Raw genomic sequence first — 15,053 nt, 5'->3', positions numbered from 1 at the left:
AAAAATAATGAGCATGAAGGTGGATTTTTTTGTTCTAATGTAGTGCATTGTTTTACAAGTACATTCTTTCATACATCTGAGAGTAGAGACCCAGGCCAGGAGCTACACACAGAGGGTATACCACACTGTAAATGTAAGCCAGTGCATTTCTTGATCATTTAAATCTCCTGTGACCCTGGACACATCTGAACCGCAGACCATAAATAAAGATTCTCTGACTGATTTTTCAATTTCAGTCGGCTTATCTTCTCCAACATGTCACAGAGGGTGATTTGATTGGTAGGACACTGTTAAAATCTCATCAGCCAGTACTGCAAAACCTCAAGCTTAAAAAGACACTGAGGTCACACACAGATAAAGTATAAATGTGTGGTTGTGGTGGAGATTTACTTTGTGAGAGATCTTCTGTGCTTTCAGTGATTTATTATCAACACCCTCTGATGCAAACCAAACCAGAATGCAGTCCTGCAAACAAAATAACTTGCATTCCTAGCACGTTCAAAAATACTTTAAGATACCTTCCAGACATTTTCTTTTTATATACATACATGAAGAGTAGAAAATGGTAGGTGAACGTGTCCTCCTAATTTGCCCTTCAAAAGATAAGCAGTGCCGTGCTTCTTGGTGTTTAGCGGGGAGGGGAGGTGGAAGCAGATGAGCCCCAGAGAAATTGGCATGAACTACATTGTTAAACTTTATTCTTTTAAATAATCAACTAAATTGTAATGACAACAAGATTATACAACCCTTACTGATGCTTTATACGGAAAAGAAGTCACTTTAGGATGCTTGTTAACACAGACTGCTTAGGATTGGGAAAAATACCACAGTCTCTTTAGACAGGTACCTGTGGTGTAAGCCAGTTGAAACTTTTTGTTGCATTGTGTCCTCCTGTACATATCATTAGTGCAGCAGTGTGGAGTAGTGGTTAGGGCTCTGGACTCTTGACTGGAGGGTCGTGGGTTCAGTCCCAGGTGGGGGACACTGCTACTGTACCCTTGACCAAGGTACTTTACCTAGATTGTTCCAGTAAAAACCCAGCTGTATAAATAGGTAATTGTATGTAAAATAATGTGATATCTTGTAACAATTGTAAATCGCCCTGGATAAGGGCATCTACTAAGAAATTAATAATAATAATAATAATAATAATAATAATAGTTGGTCATGCACCACAGCTTCTATTTCAGAAGTACATGAGAGCAGTGGAGTAATGAAAACTGAAGTGTTTCCTGTTCCTCCACAGCTGCGCGAGTCCACAGAACAGTTCCAGGAGTATTACCGCCAGCGCATGCGTTACCAGCAACACCTGGAGCAGAAGGAGCAGCAGAGGCAGCTGTACCAGCAGATGTTACAGGAGGGGGGAGTGAACCAGGAGGACGGGCTTGATCAACAGCAGAACCTTACTGAGAAGTTTCTCAACAGGTCAGCCTACGCCTCGCACTGTTTAGATCATCAAGTAGGGTTTGGTTTCGGAAGAACTACTGTATTCCACTTACACTGAAAGGCATTTTGCAGGATTCCGGATATTAAGGTTCCAAATAACTTGCATCTAGTTTTTTTGTAACCATGATTCTGAATACAACAGGAATTGTTCCACAGAGCATGCTTACACAGAATTCATAATGCTTCCAAGTGAACCACAAAGTGCAACCTCACCTGTTGTGGTAGTATTCTAAATATGATGCCTGCATGTAACCATGACATTGAAATGTGTGAATTATACTGTCTTGTAAAAGCCATACTTAAAATAATCTAATATGGGGGGTTGTTGTTGTTTTGTTTTTTGTTTATTGGTGTGTGTTGTTTTTTTATATAAAAGTAATATATAGAGATTATTTTTATTATGAACACATGAACATTTTGTCAAAATGTTAAACATCATTTTCCTTGTTTTTCCTGTTCTAAACTGAAAACCAATAAAAAATATATTAAAAACAAAACAAAAAAAAAAAAAATCTAATATTTAGAATACTGCTGTCATGTACATACACCAAATCGCTCATTGAACCTTGTGTTGATTTGGAACCAGTTTAAGCGAGGAAACAGAAATCTGATGAAAAAAGGGACGGATTGGGCTGTTTAACAGGATCTGAATGTTATATTGCAGATTTGAATCTTAGACATCAAAACTAAAAATATCTTAGTTTTTGAGTATATTTGAAATCCTCTTTGATCTCTTATGTACAGATTTCTGGAAACATCTAATTATTCATCCTGTACAGTCACTATGAAAGGTTTAAAAGATTCATAGCATCCCTTTGAGTGGCAGTGAAGTCATCTGGCCTGGTATACTGTGTTTGTCATTGTACAGGCTGCACTTTCTGATGTGCCTGAAGAGAACTCATTGTTGTTCTCAGTATTCTTTGTACATGTTAAACGTCATATTAAAAGTGCTACAGTACATCACAAGTCGCTTTTAGTTGTGTACTTTATTAAGTACAGTTGTAGTTAAAAGTTTATATACCCTAATGGAAATTTATAATTTCTCAAAACAAATAATTGTAGCAAAAGTTGTGCTTATGTGGATGAGGAAAAAAAGTTACAAGAAATAGATGTCTACAATTATTTATTTCAGCTATGTTTTTGCAAAACTCCAAAAATGCTAATTCAAAAGTATTCATACCCTTTGATGCTATGATAGTATTGTCTACAAGGTGCTAGAAATTTCAATATGATAATGCAGAACCTAATTCTAGAAAATGCTGGATTGAAGGTGTACATTCTTGGAGTATAAAAGGGTTAGGCATAGGATGATTGCTGTCATTACCAATAAGTCAATATGGGAACAAGTAAAGAGCTATCTGAAGACCTTCGGCAGAAAATGATTTATTGTCATAAAGCTGGAGAAGGATACAAGAAGATTTCCAAGCATTTGAGTATCCCAATTTTAGCTAGTGCCTCTATTATCAAGAAGCGCAAGACTCATGGTACTGTCGCAATGTTCCCTCGGTCTGGAAGAAAGAAGGTTATTTTACCAAGAACAAGTAGAAGAAGGTTAATAACAATCCGAGATTGACTGCTGAAGATATTCAAAGTGAATTGGCTGCAAGTGGGACTGGGGTTTCCTCTTCGAGTTGAGTATTGCATGGTGAAGGTCTTAATGGTCGCAGGCCAAAGAAAAAGCCACTCTTAGGAAAATGTCAATTTTTCTTGTCAGGGTATGAATACTTTTGAATTTGTATTTTTGGAGTTTTGCAAAAACATTGCTGAAATAAATAATTGTAGACATCTTGTAACTTTATTTCCTCATCCACAAAAGCAAAACTTTTGCAAAAGATTTTTCCTGTAACTATTTGTTTTTGTGAAATTTCTAGAAATTATACATTTCCATTGGGGTATGTAAACGTTTGACTACAACTGAATGTACTGTATATTATTTTTTTTGTAATTAAACTATTGTTTTTTTAGTTTAGTTTAGTTTTTATCTTGTTATACATTTGTACCTAATTAACAATATAATATCTCATGTTCACGAAAGGAAATTAAATGGTGTGCCTTTGAAGGGTTCTTTTAATTGTGTTTTTGTAAATCAGTGGAAGAGTATTTTAGAAGCTTTTGTGTTGATGCATTAGTTAACAGCCCTGCCTTGGTGATGTTCAGCTGTCTCTTCTGTGACTTCTAACACCTCCTCCAGATGGTGGGGCCAACTCTGGGGCACTGCTAGAAATCACAAGGGACTGCACATAGCAAATTACTACTGCTGCTTGTATAAGTTGTCCAACTTGACATGTCAGGATACTGTCAATTTAATCAAATCTGCCCTGAAGCAACATCCTAATTATAAAAACAATGATCGGTACTCCATTAACCAGTAGTCTTTGCCTGTCAAGAGTTTCTTGCTTTCAAATCTAAAGGACACATAGAATACCTTTAAAGGTTGTCTTTGTTATGCACATTGAGTTGTTCTTATTATTTTTTGAATTTCTGCAGTTGCAATGCAACAATCAGCAGGCTATTTCATCACCTCTCAGATCAATAAAGTAGTGGTTAAAATGAGAATTAAAAAAAAGCTTTATTTGGAAATGGAGCCCAGAAAAACTTGTAGCAATTCCCATGCTACATAATGTGGGTGTAAGTCTCACCCACCTGTCCCTTTAATTAGGGTCAGTAGCCTGGCCAGGTCAAAACTTCATTTCCCATAGTTCCTTGCAACCACCCTCTGTTCATCCTCTCTCCCCATTGGCTCATTCAGATTTCCACCCCTCCAATCTCAGAGCTCCTTAGTAGCCAGCACTTGTATTAAAGCTGGCTAATCAGGCCTGAGGGAGGCTCCCTTTCTCAGAGGAATCCATTTAACTACAGCATTTTCTCTACTTAAATTTCAGTGAATCCATTAACATCCATAGATAATTCCAGTGCATCCGTTCATTTTCTTTTGTTGCTGCACTTTGTCTAAACTACTCTTTTTGTTTTCACTGTTACTTGTTTAAGTTTAGCTGTTTTTCTAGGTCTGTTTAGTGTTTGTTGTTTTATGTGTGACAGCCTCCATTTTTTCCTGATCCTCCTGATTTTTTTTCAAACAACTGTTCACCATTCAACTCAACACTACTGGTCAGTCTCAACAATTTCAACGTACTCAATGTTTTCAACCTTCTACAATCACCATCATTTTGGGACACTTTGCTGGACTGCCTTATTTGTGGGTGAGATCATTTCTTTTTCGTTTGGATTGTTTCTACTTTAATTTGATACTTTGTTTCCTGTATTTTTTTGTTATTTTGTTACTTTGTATGGATTTCAATTACCCTGCTATTACTGGACTTGTTGGGCCTACCTGTCATTCTCCCACCATCTTTTGTTTATCTGTGTGTGTTGTGTTTGTGAGTGTGGGTTTATTGGAGACCCTCCGGACACCATTCATTCTACTTTGTGAAACTGTTTAGCCTTCTGTTTGTCACTATATCTGTACCATCTTATTTCTTACCTGTTACCTGCAATTATTTGAATTCCTTTTTTATCATTATTCATTTCATTCATTTGTTCATTTTTTCATTTGTTGACATTATTGTTCACAATAATAAACCGATTGTTCATGAAATTGACACCTCTGACGTCCCTGCTTTTGCTGTCTGTCACTCTTGCTGACTTATTTAGCTATAGGAATAGGGCCAGTAGTCTCTCCTTAGGGAGGACAGTGCAACTGCTTCTCAGTTGTGCAGAGTGATCGTTACAGAATTGGTGGCCCGTATGGGGACCCTTTGTGTCATTAAATTCAAATCTAAATTCATCAGTTTAAATTGTTGGGAACTTAATGTCAGAAATGGAAAATCAGACCTTGACTTCGCTAAACTTCTCTGAGATTGGAGATAGACCCCATGTGACTATCAGAGAGCCTATCACAGAGAGAACCACCCGCATTAGTGACCTGTACATTACACAGGAAGGGGCAGATCTTTCTGGAGGCGATGATGATGAAGGGAACCTTACTGACAGTGTTGCGATAGGGCAATTGACTGAGCACTGTTCCCATCTCACTGACCGTGTTGAGCAACTGGAAACACAGCTGTCTGAGTTACAGGAGAGCAGCATTAATCGTGAACAGGTCCTGCGAGGTTACATCGAAGGACGCTTCACAGATATGGAGAATCGAAGGCAAGAGGCCCTTGACGAAATGGATAAGGAAGTGGTGAAGTGCCTGAAACGCCGCGATGTGCTGTGGGGAGAAGAGATTAAGAAACTCTTCAAAAAGACCAGCACCCCTCGTCTGCCACTTTCTTTGCCGTCTCTCTCCTCTAGAAAGCGGTCTGCACCACAACAATTCTCCTTTGATGGTGGGTCTGCTGATTACCATGGCTCCAGAACTGAAGGAAGTCTTTCCCAAGCAAAGCTGCCCATTAAAATCAACTTCCCAGAGTTTGGCGGGGAGGCCAGCAGCGATGCCATTGACTTCCTGGACAAATGTGATGAATTCCTAGCGCTACGACCCATGACACCCTATGAGATCATGGCAACCATGTCCAGTGTGCTGAAAGGCTCAGCAAAGAGCTGGTGGGTCGCAGAGCGCAAGGGAATCCACTCCTGGGAACAGTTCAAGACTGTCTTCCGTCAAGCCTTTCTGCCGTCTGACTTCCAGACCGAAGTGGAAGACCGACTCCGCTCCAGAGTCCAGCTGCCTGACGAGCGAATCCTTGACTTCGCCTATGACTATCGTGCCCTATGTCTGCGCTGGAAGCCAGACTTGGAGGAGTCTGAGGTTGTTCGATGGATTCTCAACAGCTGTAATCCCAAAATGGCAAGCTGTCTGAGGGGAACGGTGAAGACAGTGGCAGAACTGGTGCGCATCGGGACCCAGGTGGAGAGAGACAACGCTGCTCAGCGGGAATACTGGGTCAAGGCAAAATCCAGCAAAGCCGTTCAGGACAATAGGAGCCATAAAGGAGCTATGAAGAAGCCGGCAGAGGTCAGCATGGTGAGAAGCCAGAAGAAGAAAAATATAGTTCCTGCTGCAAGCCTGACTCTGCTGATCGTGGATGTGGGCGTTCGAGGGATCCAAGGGCCTGCAGTCCTGGACACTGGGAGCACCTTCACTCTAATGAGAGAGAGTCTCTGGAGGAAGATAGCTCATTCAGGGGAAGAGCTGGAGTCTGCACAGGACCAGTATTTCATGCTGGCAGATGGACAGTCACACCAGGCCAAAGGTCAAGTTCGCCTCACTTACCTTCTCCACGGAGAGATCTGGTTTCTAGGCACATATATCCTACAGGATCATCACCTGACGTTTCCCCTTGTTCTAGGCTTGGATTTCTTGGAGAAAACTCATACCCAGATTGACATTGTCAATAGGCAGTATGGTGTCAAACATCAGAAGGATTTCTCCTACCATCCTTTTTTGCCACGGTATGAGGGGGAAGCTTCCTGGGACAGGTCCTTATCGAGTGTCAGCCTCTACTTCCATACATCTTGCCAGCCACCTACCACCTCTGATCCAAAACCATGCCAACCGGCGAAGGTGACCATGACCATCACTTCAGCTGAACCATCTCCTGTCGAGCAACAACTCCAGAACCTCCAGCAAAAGTGGTCTTCAGTCTGTACTGATAAGTTGGGAATGACAACAGTCACCCGTCACTCCATCTCCACTGAGGACGAAGTCCCTGTTCGGGGTCGACTGTATAGAGCGTCTCCACTGAAGAAGGCTTTAATCAAGGAACACGTCCAAGACATGCTTCTGGACGGAGTTATAGAACCATCTAACTCCCCATGGTCCTCTCCAGTGGTGCTCACAGAGAAGAAAGATGGTGGTTACAGGTTCTGTGTGGACTACAGAAAACTGAATGCAAAGACTGTCTTTGATGCATATCCCATGCCCCTCATTCATGACATCCTGGAGTCCCTGAGTGGTGCTGCGGTATTCAGTTCCCTTGATCTACGCTCAGGTTACTGGCAAGTGGCGATGGACTCAGCAAGTAGAGCGAAGACTGCGTTTACCACACCCTTTGGTTTTTATCAATTTAATGTAATGCCATTTGGGTTAAAAAATGCTGCAGCCACTTTTCAACGGCTGATGGAGAGAGTGTTAGGAGACCTCCGAGGGAAGATCTGTTTCGTCTACATAGATGACATCATTGTCTATTCACCAAACTCCGCACAGCATCTTCAAGACCTCGAAGCTGTCTTCCACAAACTTCATCTGGCCCGTCTTACACTCAATCTCAAAAAAATGCCACTTCTTTAAACACACTCTCCATTTCCTTGGTCATGTGGTTTCAGGTGAGGGTGTAGCTGCTGATCCCCACAAGCTCCAAGCCATCCAGGAGTATCCCATTCCTACCAACTTGAAGGAGGTTCAACGGTTCCTAGGTTTGGCAGGGTGGTACCACAAGTACATCCCCAGGTTTGCGGATATTGCTGCCCCACTTAACAACTTGAAAAAGAAAGATGTCCCCTGGAAATGGACAGGAGAGTGCCAGAAGAGTTTCAAACTCCTCCAAGAAGCTTTGATCAGTCCTCCAGTCCTCGCTCACCCGGACATCAACAAGACGTTCAGAGTCTTTACTGATGCCAGCGATGTAGGACTTGGAGCGGTTCTGACTCAGCTAGAAGGAGATGATGAGAAGGTAATAGCCTACGCCTCCAAATTACTGAACTCTGCCGAAAAAACTACTCCACATCTGAAAAGGAGTGTCTCGCTGTCGTGTGGGCAGTAGAAAAATGGCGGCATTATCTGGAGGGGATGGAGTTTGAGGTTGTCACTGACCACGCTGCACTCTCCTGGGCATTCAATAACCCAAAAACCTCTTCCAGACTGACCCGCTGGACTCTTCGCCTACAACAATTCACTTTTACCGTTATTTACAGGAAAGGTAGTCTGAATCTTGTACCTGATGCACTCTCTAGAGCTCCACTTGTACCACCTTCAACTCCTTCTGCATCAGTGTGTGCTAGCAATGCCCCTGCGAGTAGCATGGATCTTCCCACCACCATGGACCAGATTGCGGCCGCTCAGTCCAAAGACCCAGCTATCTCTGACATCATCAATGACATTGCTTCCAATACTGCCAATGATAACCGCATCTCCTTCATCCAACAGCAGGGACTTGCGTATCGCCGGGTGCCCATTCCTAAACAAGGATTCCGATACCAGCTGGTAATTCCGGAACAGCTGACGGATTCCTTCCTCCACCACTACCATGACAACCCTTTGGGAGGTCACCTGGGCAGGATGAAGACCCTGTTGCGCATGCTGGAGGTTGCATGGTGGCCCTCCATCCGTAAAGATACATGGCACCACATAAAGGAGTGTCAAACCTGCCAGAAGTACAAACCGTCCAACACCAAACCTGCAGGTCAACTCCAGTCCACTACTGTGAAGGAGCCCGGAGAGATGCTGGGTCTGGACCTAATGGGACCTTTCCCCAGAAGTAAAAAAGGTAACACTTACATCCTGGTCATTGTTGATTACTTCACAAAGTGGGTTGAGCTGTTTCCATTGCGGGACAGTAAGACCACCAAAATTGTGAACATTTTGACGCAGGAAATATTCACTCGATGGGGAACACCGCAACACATTCTTTCAGACCGTGGACCTCAGTTCACGAGCCAGCTACTCGCAGAGGTGTGCAAGACCTGGGGAGTAGTACAAAAACTCACCACCAGCTACCACCCACAGACCAACCTGACAGAACGCGTGAACCGCACCTTAAAGACCATGGTTGCATCTTTTGTCGGGAAAAACCATCAACTGTGGGATCAGTGGCTACCCGAGTTTCGTTTCGCCCTCAACACCGCCAAACATGAAACCACTGGCTTCTCTCCTGCAGTATTAGCGCTCGGAAGGACCATCAGAGGCCCATTGGACCGATTAATCGCTGTTGCTCCTGCTCCATCCACCGATCCCTACCAACTGCTAGATCGCCAGCAGCAGATTGCCGAAGAGGTGAGGGATCACGTTGCCAAAGCTCAGAAACGGCAAGCTCGGAATTACAATGCCCGGAGAGCACACTGTCAGTATGAAGAAGGTGAGTTAGTCTGGATAAGATCTCACCCCTTATCTGATGCCTCCGGAAAGTTTTCCGCAAAACTTGCCCCTAAATGGTTTGGGCCAGCTCTTGTAACCAAGAGACTTGGACCCAACAACTACAAAGTCAAGTGGGGGGAGCCAGATTATGTCAAAGAGGATACCGTCAATATTGTTAATTTAAAACGCTACTATGGCGTTCGTCCCTTGCACCTCCAGTGTGGGGGGGGGGGAATATGTAGCAATTCCCATGCTACATAATGTGGGTGTAAGTCTCACCCACCTGTCCCTTTAATTAGGGTCAGTAGCCTGGCCAGGTCAAAACTTCATTTCCCATAGTTCCTTGCAACCACCCTCTGTTCATCCTCTCTCCCCATTGGCTCATTCAGATTTCCACCCCTCCAATCTCAGAGCTCCTTAGTAGCCAGCACTTGTATTAAAGCTGGCTAATCAGGCCTGAGGGAGGCTCCCTTTCTCAGAGGAATCCATTTAACTACAGCATTTTCTCTACTTAAATTTCAGTGAATCCATTAACATCCATAGATAATTCCAGTGCATCCGTTCATTTTCTTTTGTTGCTGCACTTTGTCTAAACTACTCTTTTTGTTTTCACTGTTACTTGTTTAAGTTTAGCTGTTTTTCTAGGTCTGTTTAGTGTTTGTTGTTTTATGTGTGACAGCCTCCATTTTTTCCTGATCCTCCTGATTTTTTTCAAACAACTGTTCACCATTCAACTCAACACTACTGGTCAGTCTCAACAATTTCAACGTACTCAATGTTTTCAACCTTCTACAATCACCATCATTTTGGGACACTTTGCTGGACTGCCTTATTTGTGGGTGAGATCATTTCTTTTTCGTTTGGATTGTTTCTACTTTAATTTGATACTTTGTTTCCTGTATTTTTTTGTTATTTTGTTACTTTGTATGGATTTCAATTACCCTGCTATTACTGGACTTGTTGGGCCTACCTGTCATTCTCCCACCATCTTTTGTTTATCTGTGTGTGTTGTGTTTGTGAGTGTGGGTTTATTGGAGACCCTCCGGACACCATTCATTCTACTTTGTGAAACTGTTTAGCCTTCTGTTTGTCACTATATCTGTACCATCTTATTTCTTACCTGTTACCTGCAATTATTTGAATTCCTTTTTTATCATTATTCATTTCATTCATTTGTTCATTTTTTCATTTGTTGACATTATTGTTCACAATAATAAACCGATTGTTCATGAAATTGACACCTCTGACGTCCCTGCTTTTGCTGTCTGTCACTCTTGCTGACTTATTTAGCTATAGGAATAGGGCCAGTAGTCTCTCCTTAGGGAGGACAGTGCAACTGCTTCTCAGTTGTGCAGAGTGATCGTTACAAACTGAACCAGATCACAGCAGAATTTTGATTAAAAAAACATGTTTTCCTGCAGGTCTATTCAGAAGCTGGAGGAGCTGAATGTTGGAATAGATGATCTGGGGGGTGAGGTGCAGTCTCTCAATCCGCAGTGCAATGGAAACAATATAAACTGCAGCCCTGCTGATGGTAGCGTAACTCCTGAAAATGGCCATCAGAAGGAAGGCCAAAAAGTGGCCACCAGCACTCCCCAGAAAGTTGGAGCTAGGGGGATACCTTCCTTAGATGAGTCCCCAGTATTTTTGTGTCAAGGGTAAGCTGTACATTTTATATTAAAACAGTTTATATCTGTCATTATTAGCTAACAGACGAGACAAGTGATGACATTTAAAAATATGAGATTTTAACCATGACCTAATAATGAATACATAATCTTAATTAAAAAAAAAAAACTCTTTGTATTTTCTGTGGGTTGTAGATAAGAAAAACATAAATACAGGTGCAATAGTTAAATAACAATTGATGAGCAGGAGTGTGTCACAGGGCTGATTCTGCAGCTAATGGTAAATTCAGTGATTTATTCCATTCTAATAAGGTCATTTAAGAAATGCATTCGTTTTGTTCTCCTTTTCAGTGCAAACTCTGTAGGTGAGCTTCGAGACCGTGCTGCACAGCCGCTGCATTCGGAGGATCCTGCATTCTCCCCGACACGTTCAAGGGGAGAAGAGGTGAGGATAATATAGAAATAAATAATAGAAACATGTTTTGAAGAATGCTCACTGTACTAAAACATAGCAGATGCTAACTTGTTTACAGTTTTGTTGAAAAGATTATGAGAGAGTCTATTTCTACCCAACCTAAAAACAGAAAAAAAAACACTGAAGTCATATACTGTACACAAGGTTTGTGACTTTCCTTGCATAAGCATGTATAGAAAAATGTGTACTTAATGGAAACATATCAGAACTATCTGAATATTATTATTATTATTATTATTATTATTATTATTTATTTCTTAGCTGACACCCTTATCCAGGATGACTTACAATTGTTACAAGATATCACATTATTTTTACATACAATTACCCATTTATACAGTTGGGTATAAATATGGAACACTTCATACAAACCCAGTGCAAATATACAGGAGGCTGTGTGGTCCAGTGGTTAAAGAAAAGGGCTTGTAACCAGGAGGTCCCTGGTTCAAATCCCACCTCAGCCACTGACTCATTGTGTGACCCTGAGCAAGTCACTTAACCTCCTTGTGCTCCGTCTTTCAGGTGGGACGTAGTTGTAAGTGACTCTGCAGCTAATGCATAGCATAATAATAATAATAATAATAATAATAATAATAATAATAATAATAATAATAATAATAATAAAATATTGTTACCAGCAGAAGCGGTAACATGGTGGTAACTTATTGTTGTTGCCTTTGAAATATTGAAAAAGGGTGAAAAAGCTAAAAGCCAGTTTGTCGCCATCAACACAATGGAAGACACACAGGCCGTCCGGGCTGTTGCCTTCCATCCCAGCGGAGCGTTGTATGCTGTGGGCTCCAACTCCAAAACACTGCGTGTCTGTGCCTACCCAGAGGTACTAGATCCAAGGTAGGAGGCGCTCTAACAAAGAAATCTATTCTAAAAAAAATACAGAACATTCCGTAGAATCTTTACTCTTGTCTCAAACAAGTCATGATAGCACAAATGTGACAGTGCAGTCTACTAGTCTGAAGTAATGGAGAAACCGTTCAGTAGACAATGAAATGACAGTTCAGCCACTGACTGACGTGTGACCTTGTGCTCTGGTATGATCATCATCAGCAGCAATAATAATAAACTATTTAACTATACTTGTCTACAATTCTTTGTTTTCTTGCATAACCTGTCTAAAGCAATTCCAGTTTAAAGTATCATTATATTTAGGGCTTCTGATTTTCTGTGTTTTCTGCCGACTTTTCTACTCTTCTTTTAAGAATTCAGCTGATACCTGTTAAGCCATTCAAGTAACTCAATCACAACTGAGAAACGTGTTAATAGTAAATTTGATTTATTATTTTTTTTTTTTCTGTGAAACAACTAAATTGGCTTTTAATTGGCCAAGCCTTAATTTTTGATTAACAAGCAGAACATACAAACTGGATCGCAACATGTTAATAAGCAACTAATCTTTATTAAAGCTATAATGAAAAATAAAGTATTTTATGCTGGACACACTTTATTACAGTCGTTCTGCATGACTGTATGTACATTAATAAAGAGGAGTCGCTTCTGCTTTGAAATGAAAAAGTAAGACTTACGATTTAAAAACCCATTTAGTTGTTTCATAGAAAAACACTGGAAATCAAATTTACTATTAACACGTTTCTCAGTTGTGATTGAGATACTGTACACGAAAGGCTTAACAGGTATCAAATTAATTTTTAAAATAGATAGAAAATTATGCGGAAAACACAGAAAATCAGAAACCTTAATTATATTATATATAAAAATTAATAAATATTGTTCATATTTTTTTCTGCAGTGCTTATAGCACCCCTAAGCAACCTGCAGTGCGCTTTAAAAGGAACAAACACCACAAGGGGTCCATATACTGCGTGGCCTGGAGTCACTGCGGACAGCTGCTGGCAACGGGTTCCAATGACAAATACGTAAAAGTATTACCATTCAGTGCTGAAACTTGCAATGCTACAGGTGAGATCATATGAATATACAAATAAAGTAAACAATGTGCTGAATGTTGTGGCTCACCTCATGTGGTGTCTTGCAATCTTTATTTAGCCCTTGGATCCTCGAAACCTCAAAAGACTGCTGAGTGTTTCTCAACTAATGTTGCCAGAGTGGGTCAAGAGAATGGAAATGTGAAAATGTTTCAGGTCAAATTCTTTCCCCCCTTGCCTTGCGGTTTTATGTCATTGCTTAAACAGCTGTTTGTTCCTGCAGGCCCAGATCTGGAGTTCAGTATGCATGATGGCACAATTCGGGACCTGGCTTTCATGGAGGGTCCAGAAAGTGGGGGAGCTATTTTAATAAGCGCAGGCGCAGGAGACTGCAATATTTACACCACAGACTGTCAGAGAGGGCAGGGCTTACACGCTCTGAGTGGTCACACAGGTAGGAGACCTTTAAATTGACTTAGAGGAAAAAAATATATATATATATATATATATATATACACATACACAGTGCTCCCTCGCTATAAGGCTCTCGGTTATAACGCGCCTCTGATATAACACTCCTACAGCATGTTCCCCAATTCTCTATACTAGTGATTCATGCAATATTTCTACAGGAAATACAGTACCGGCGTTGTTCAAACTGTAAACAACTTCTCAGTCTAACTTCCGTTTCTGTCTCTCCCTTTTGATACAGTATCTGAATTGAAGAATTGAAGCTGCGCTGGCACTTTATAACACAGTCAGCATTTGTTTAATAACTAAATTAATATTAGGCCTATTACGTGGTTATCTTTCCTAATGTATTTATTTTTTTGCTGTGAGAGGAGCTGTGGCTTTCTCCGGGAGACGAGACGAGATGCTTCAGCTTCGCTTCAGCCCCTCTCCAGCAGCCGAACCTGGGGCGAGCCCATTCCCTCTTCTCCTCTTCCGACCTGCTCTCCTTCTCACACTTGGTTTGCTTGTCTGTCGCGTCGAACTGAACTCCTGACTGCTGTTTAGCCAGGCTATTTATAGTTAAAAACTGATAATTAAAATGATCCACAAGTGGGAATGTTACCTTTTTTTTTTTTTTTTTTTGTAAAAAAAAATAGCGTTGATTACATGGTGCTTTATGCATGAATAATTCACGGAAAGTTACATTTTTGCTTCACTATATGTGCATTATAGAGACAGAGTTATTTTATTTTGTATTTTAGTCCGATGTGTGTTGTGTCCCACGGCACCCCCACCCCCACCCCCACCCCCACCCCCGTTTATAAGGCTCTTCGGTTGTAACGCTGATATTGTGTGTGTGTGTCCCACCCCCTCCCCCATTTATAACGCTCTTCGGTTAGAACGCTCATGTTGTGTCCCCCCCGAGACCCACGTTTTAGCGACAGAGCACTGTATGTATGTGTGTATGTGTGTGTATATATATATATATATATATATATATATATATATATATATATATATATATATATATATATATATATATATATATATATATATATATATACAGCTCTGGAAAAAATTAAGAGACCACTGCAAAATTATCAGTTTCTCTGGTTTTACTATTTATAGGTATGTGT

General features: G+C 41.1%; 1 protein-coding gene across 3 annotated transcripts in view; it reads left to right on the top strand.

Moving 5' to 3' along the window:
• The window catches only part of LOC117402362 (WD repeat-containing protein 47-like), a 32,598-nt gene that overhangs the window by 9,558 nt on the left and 7,987 nt on the right, over nucleotides 1–15,053 (top strand). For all 3 annotated transcript variants that reach the window (XM_034003426.3, XM_034003436.3, XM_034003444.3), the window contains 6 exons: nucleotides 1,247–1,425; nucleotides 10,882–11,118; nucleotides 11,440–11,533; nucleotides 12,258–12,415; nucleotides 13,329–13,498; nucleotides 13,748–13,918. In XM_034003426.3, coding sequence (XP_033859317.3) covers nucleotides 1,247–1,425; nucleotides 10,882–11,118; nucleotides 11,440–11,533; nucleotides 12,258–12,415; nucleotides 13,329–13,498; nucleotides 13,748–13,918 — 1,009 coding nt within the window. The remainder of the gene's footprint in view (nucleotides 1–1,246; nucleotides 1,426–10,881; nucleotides 11,119–11,439; nucleotides 11,534–12,257; nucleotides 12,416–13,328; nucleotides 13,499–13,747; nucleotides 13,919–15,053) is intronic.

Source organism: Acipenser ruthenus, chromosome 10 (assembly GCF_902713425.1).
Source record: "Acipenser ruthenus chromosome 10, fAciRut3.2 maternal haplotype, whole genome shotgun sequence".
NCBI classification, from domain to species: Eukaryota; Metazoa; Chordata; class Actinopteri; order Acipenseriformes; family Acipenseridae; genus Acipenser; species Acipenser ruthenus.
This window is presented reverse-complemented; position numbering and strand designations above follow the sequence as displayed.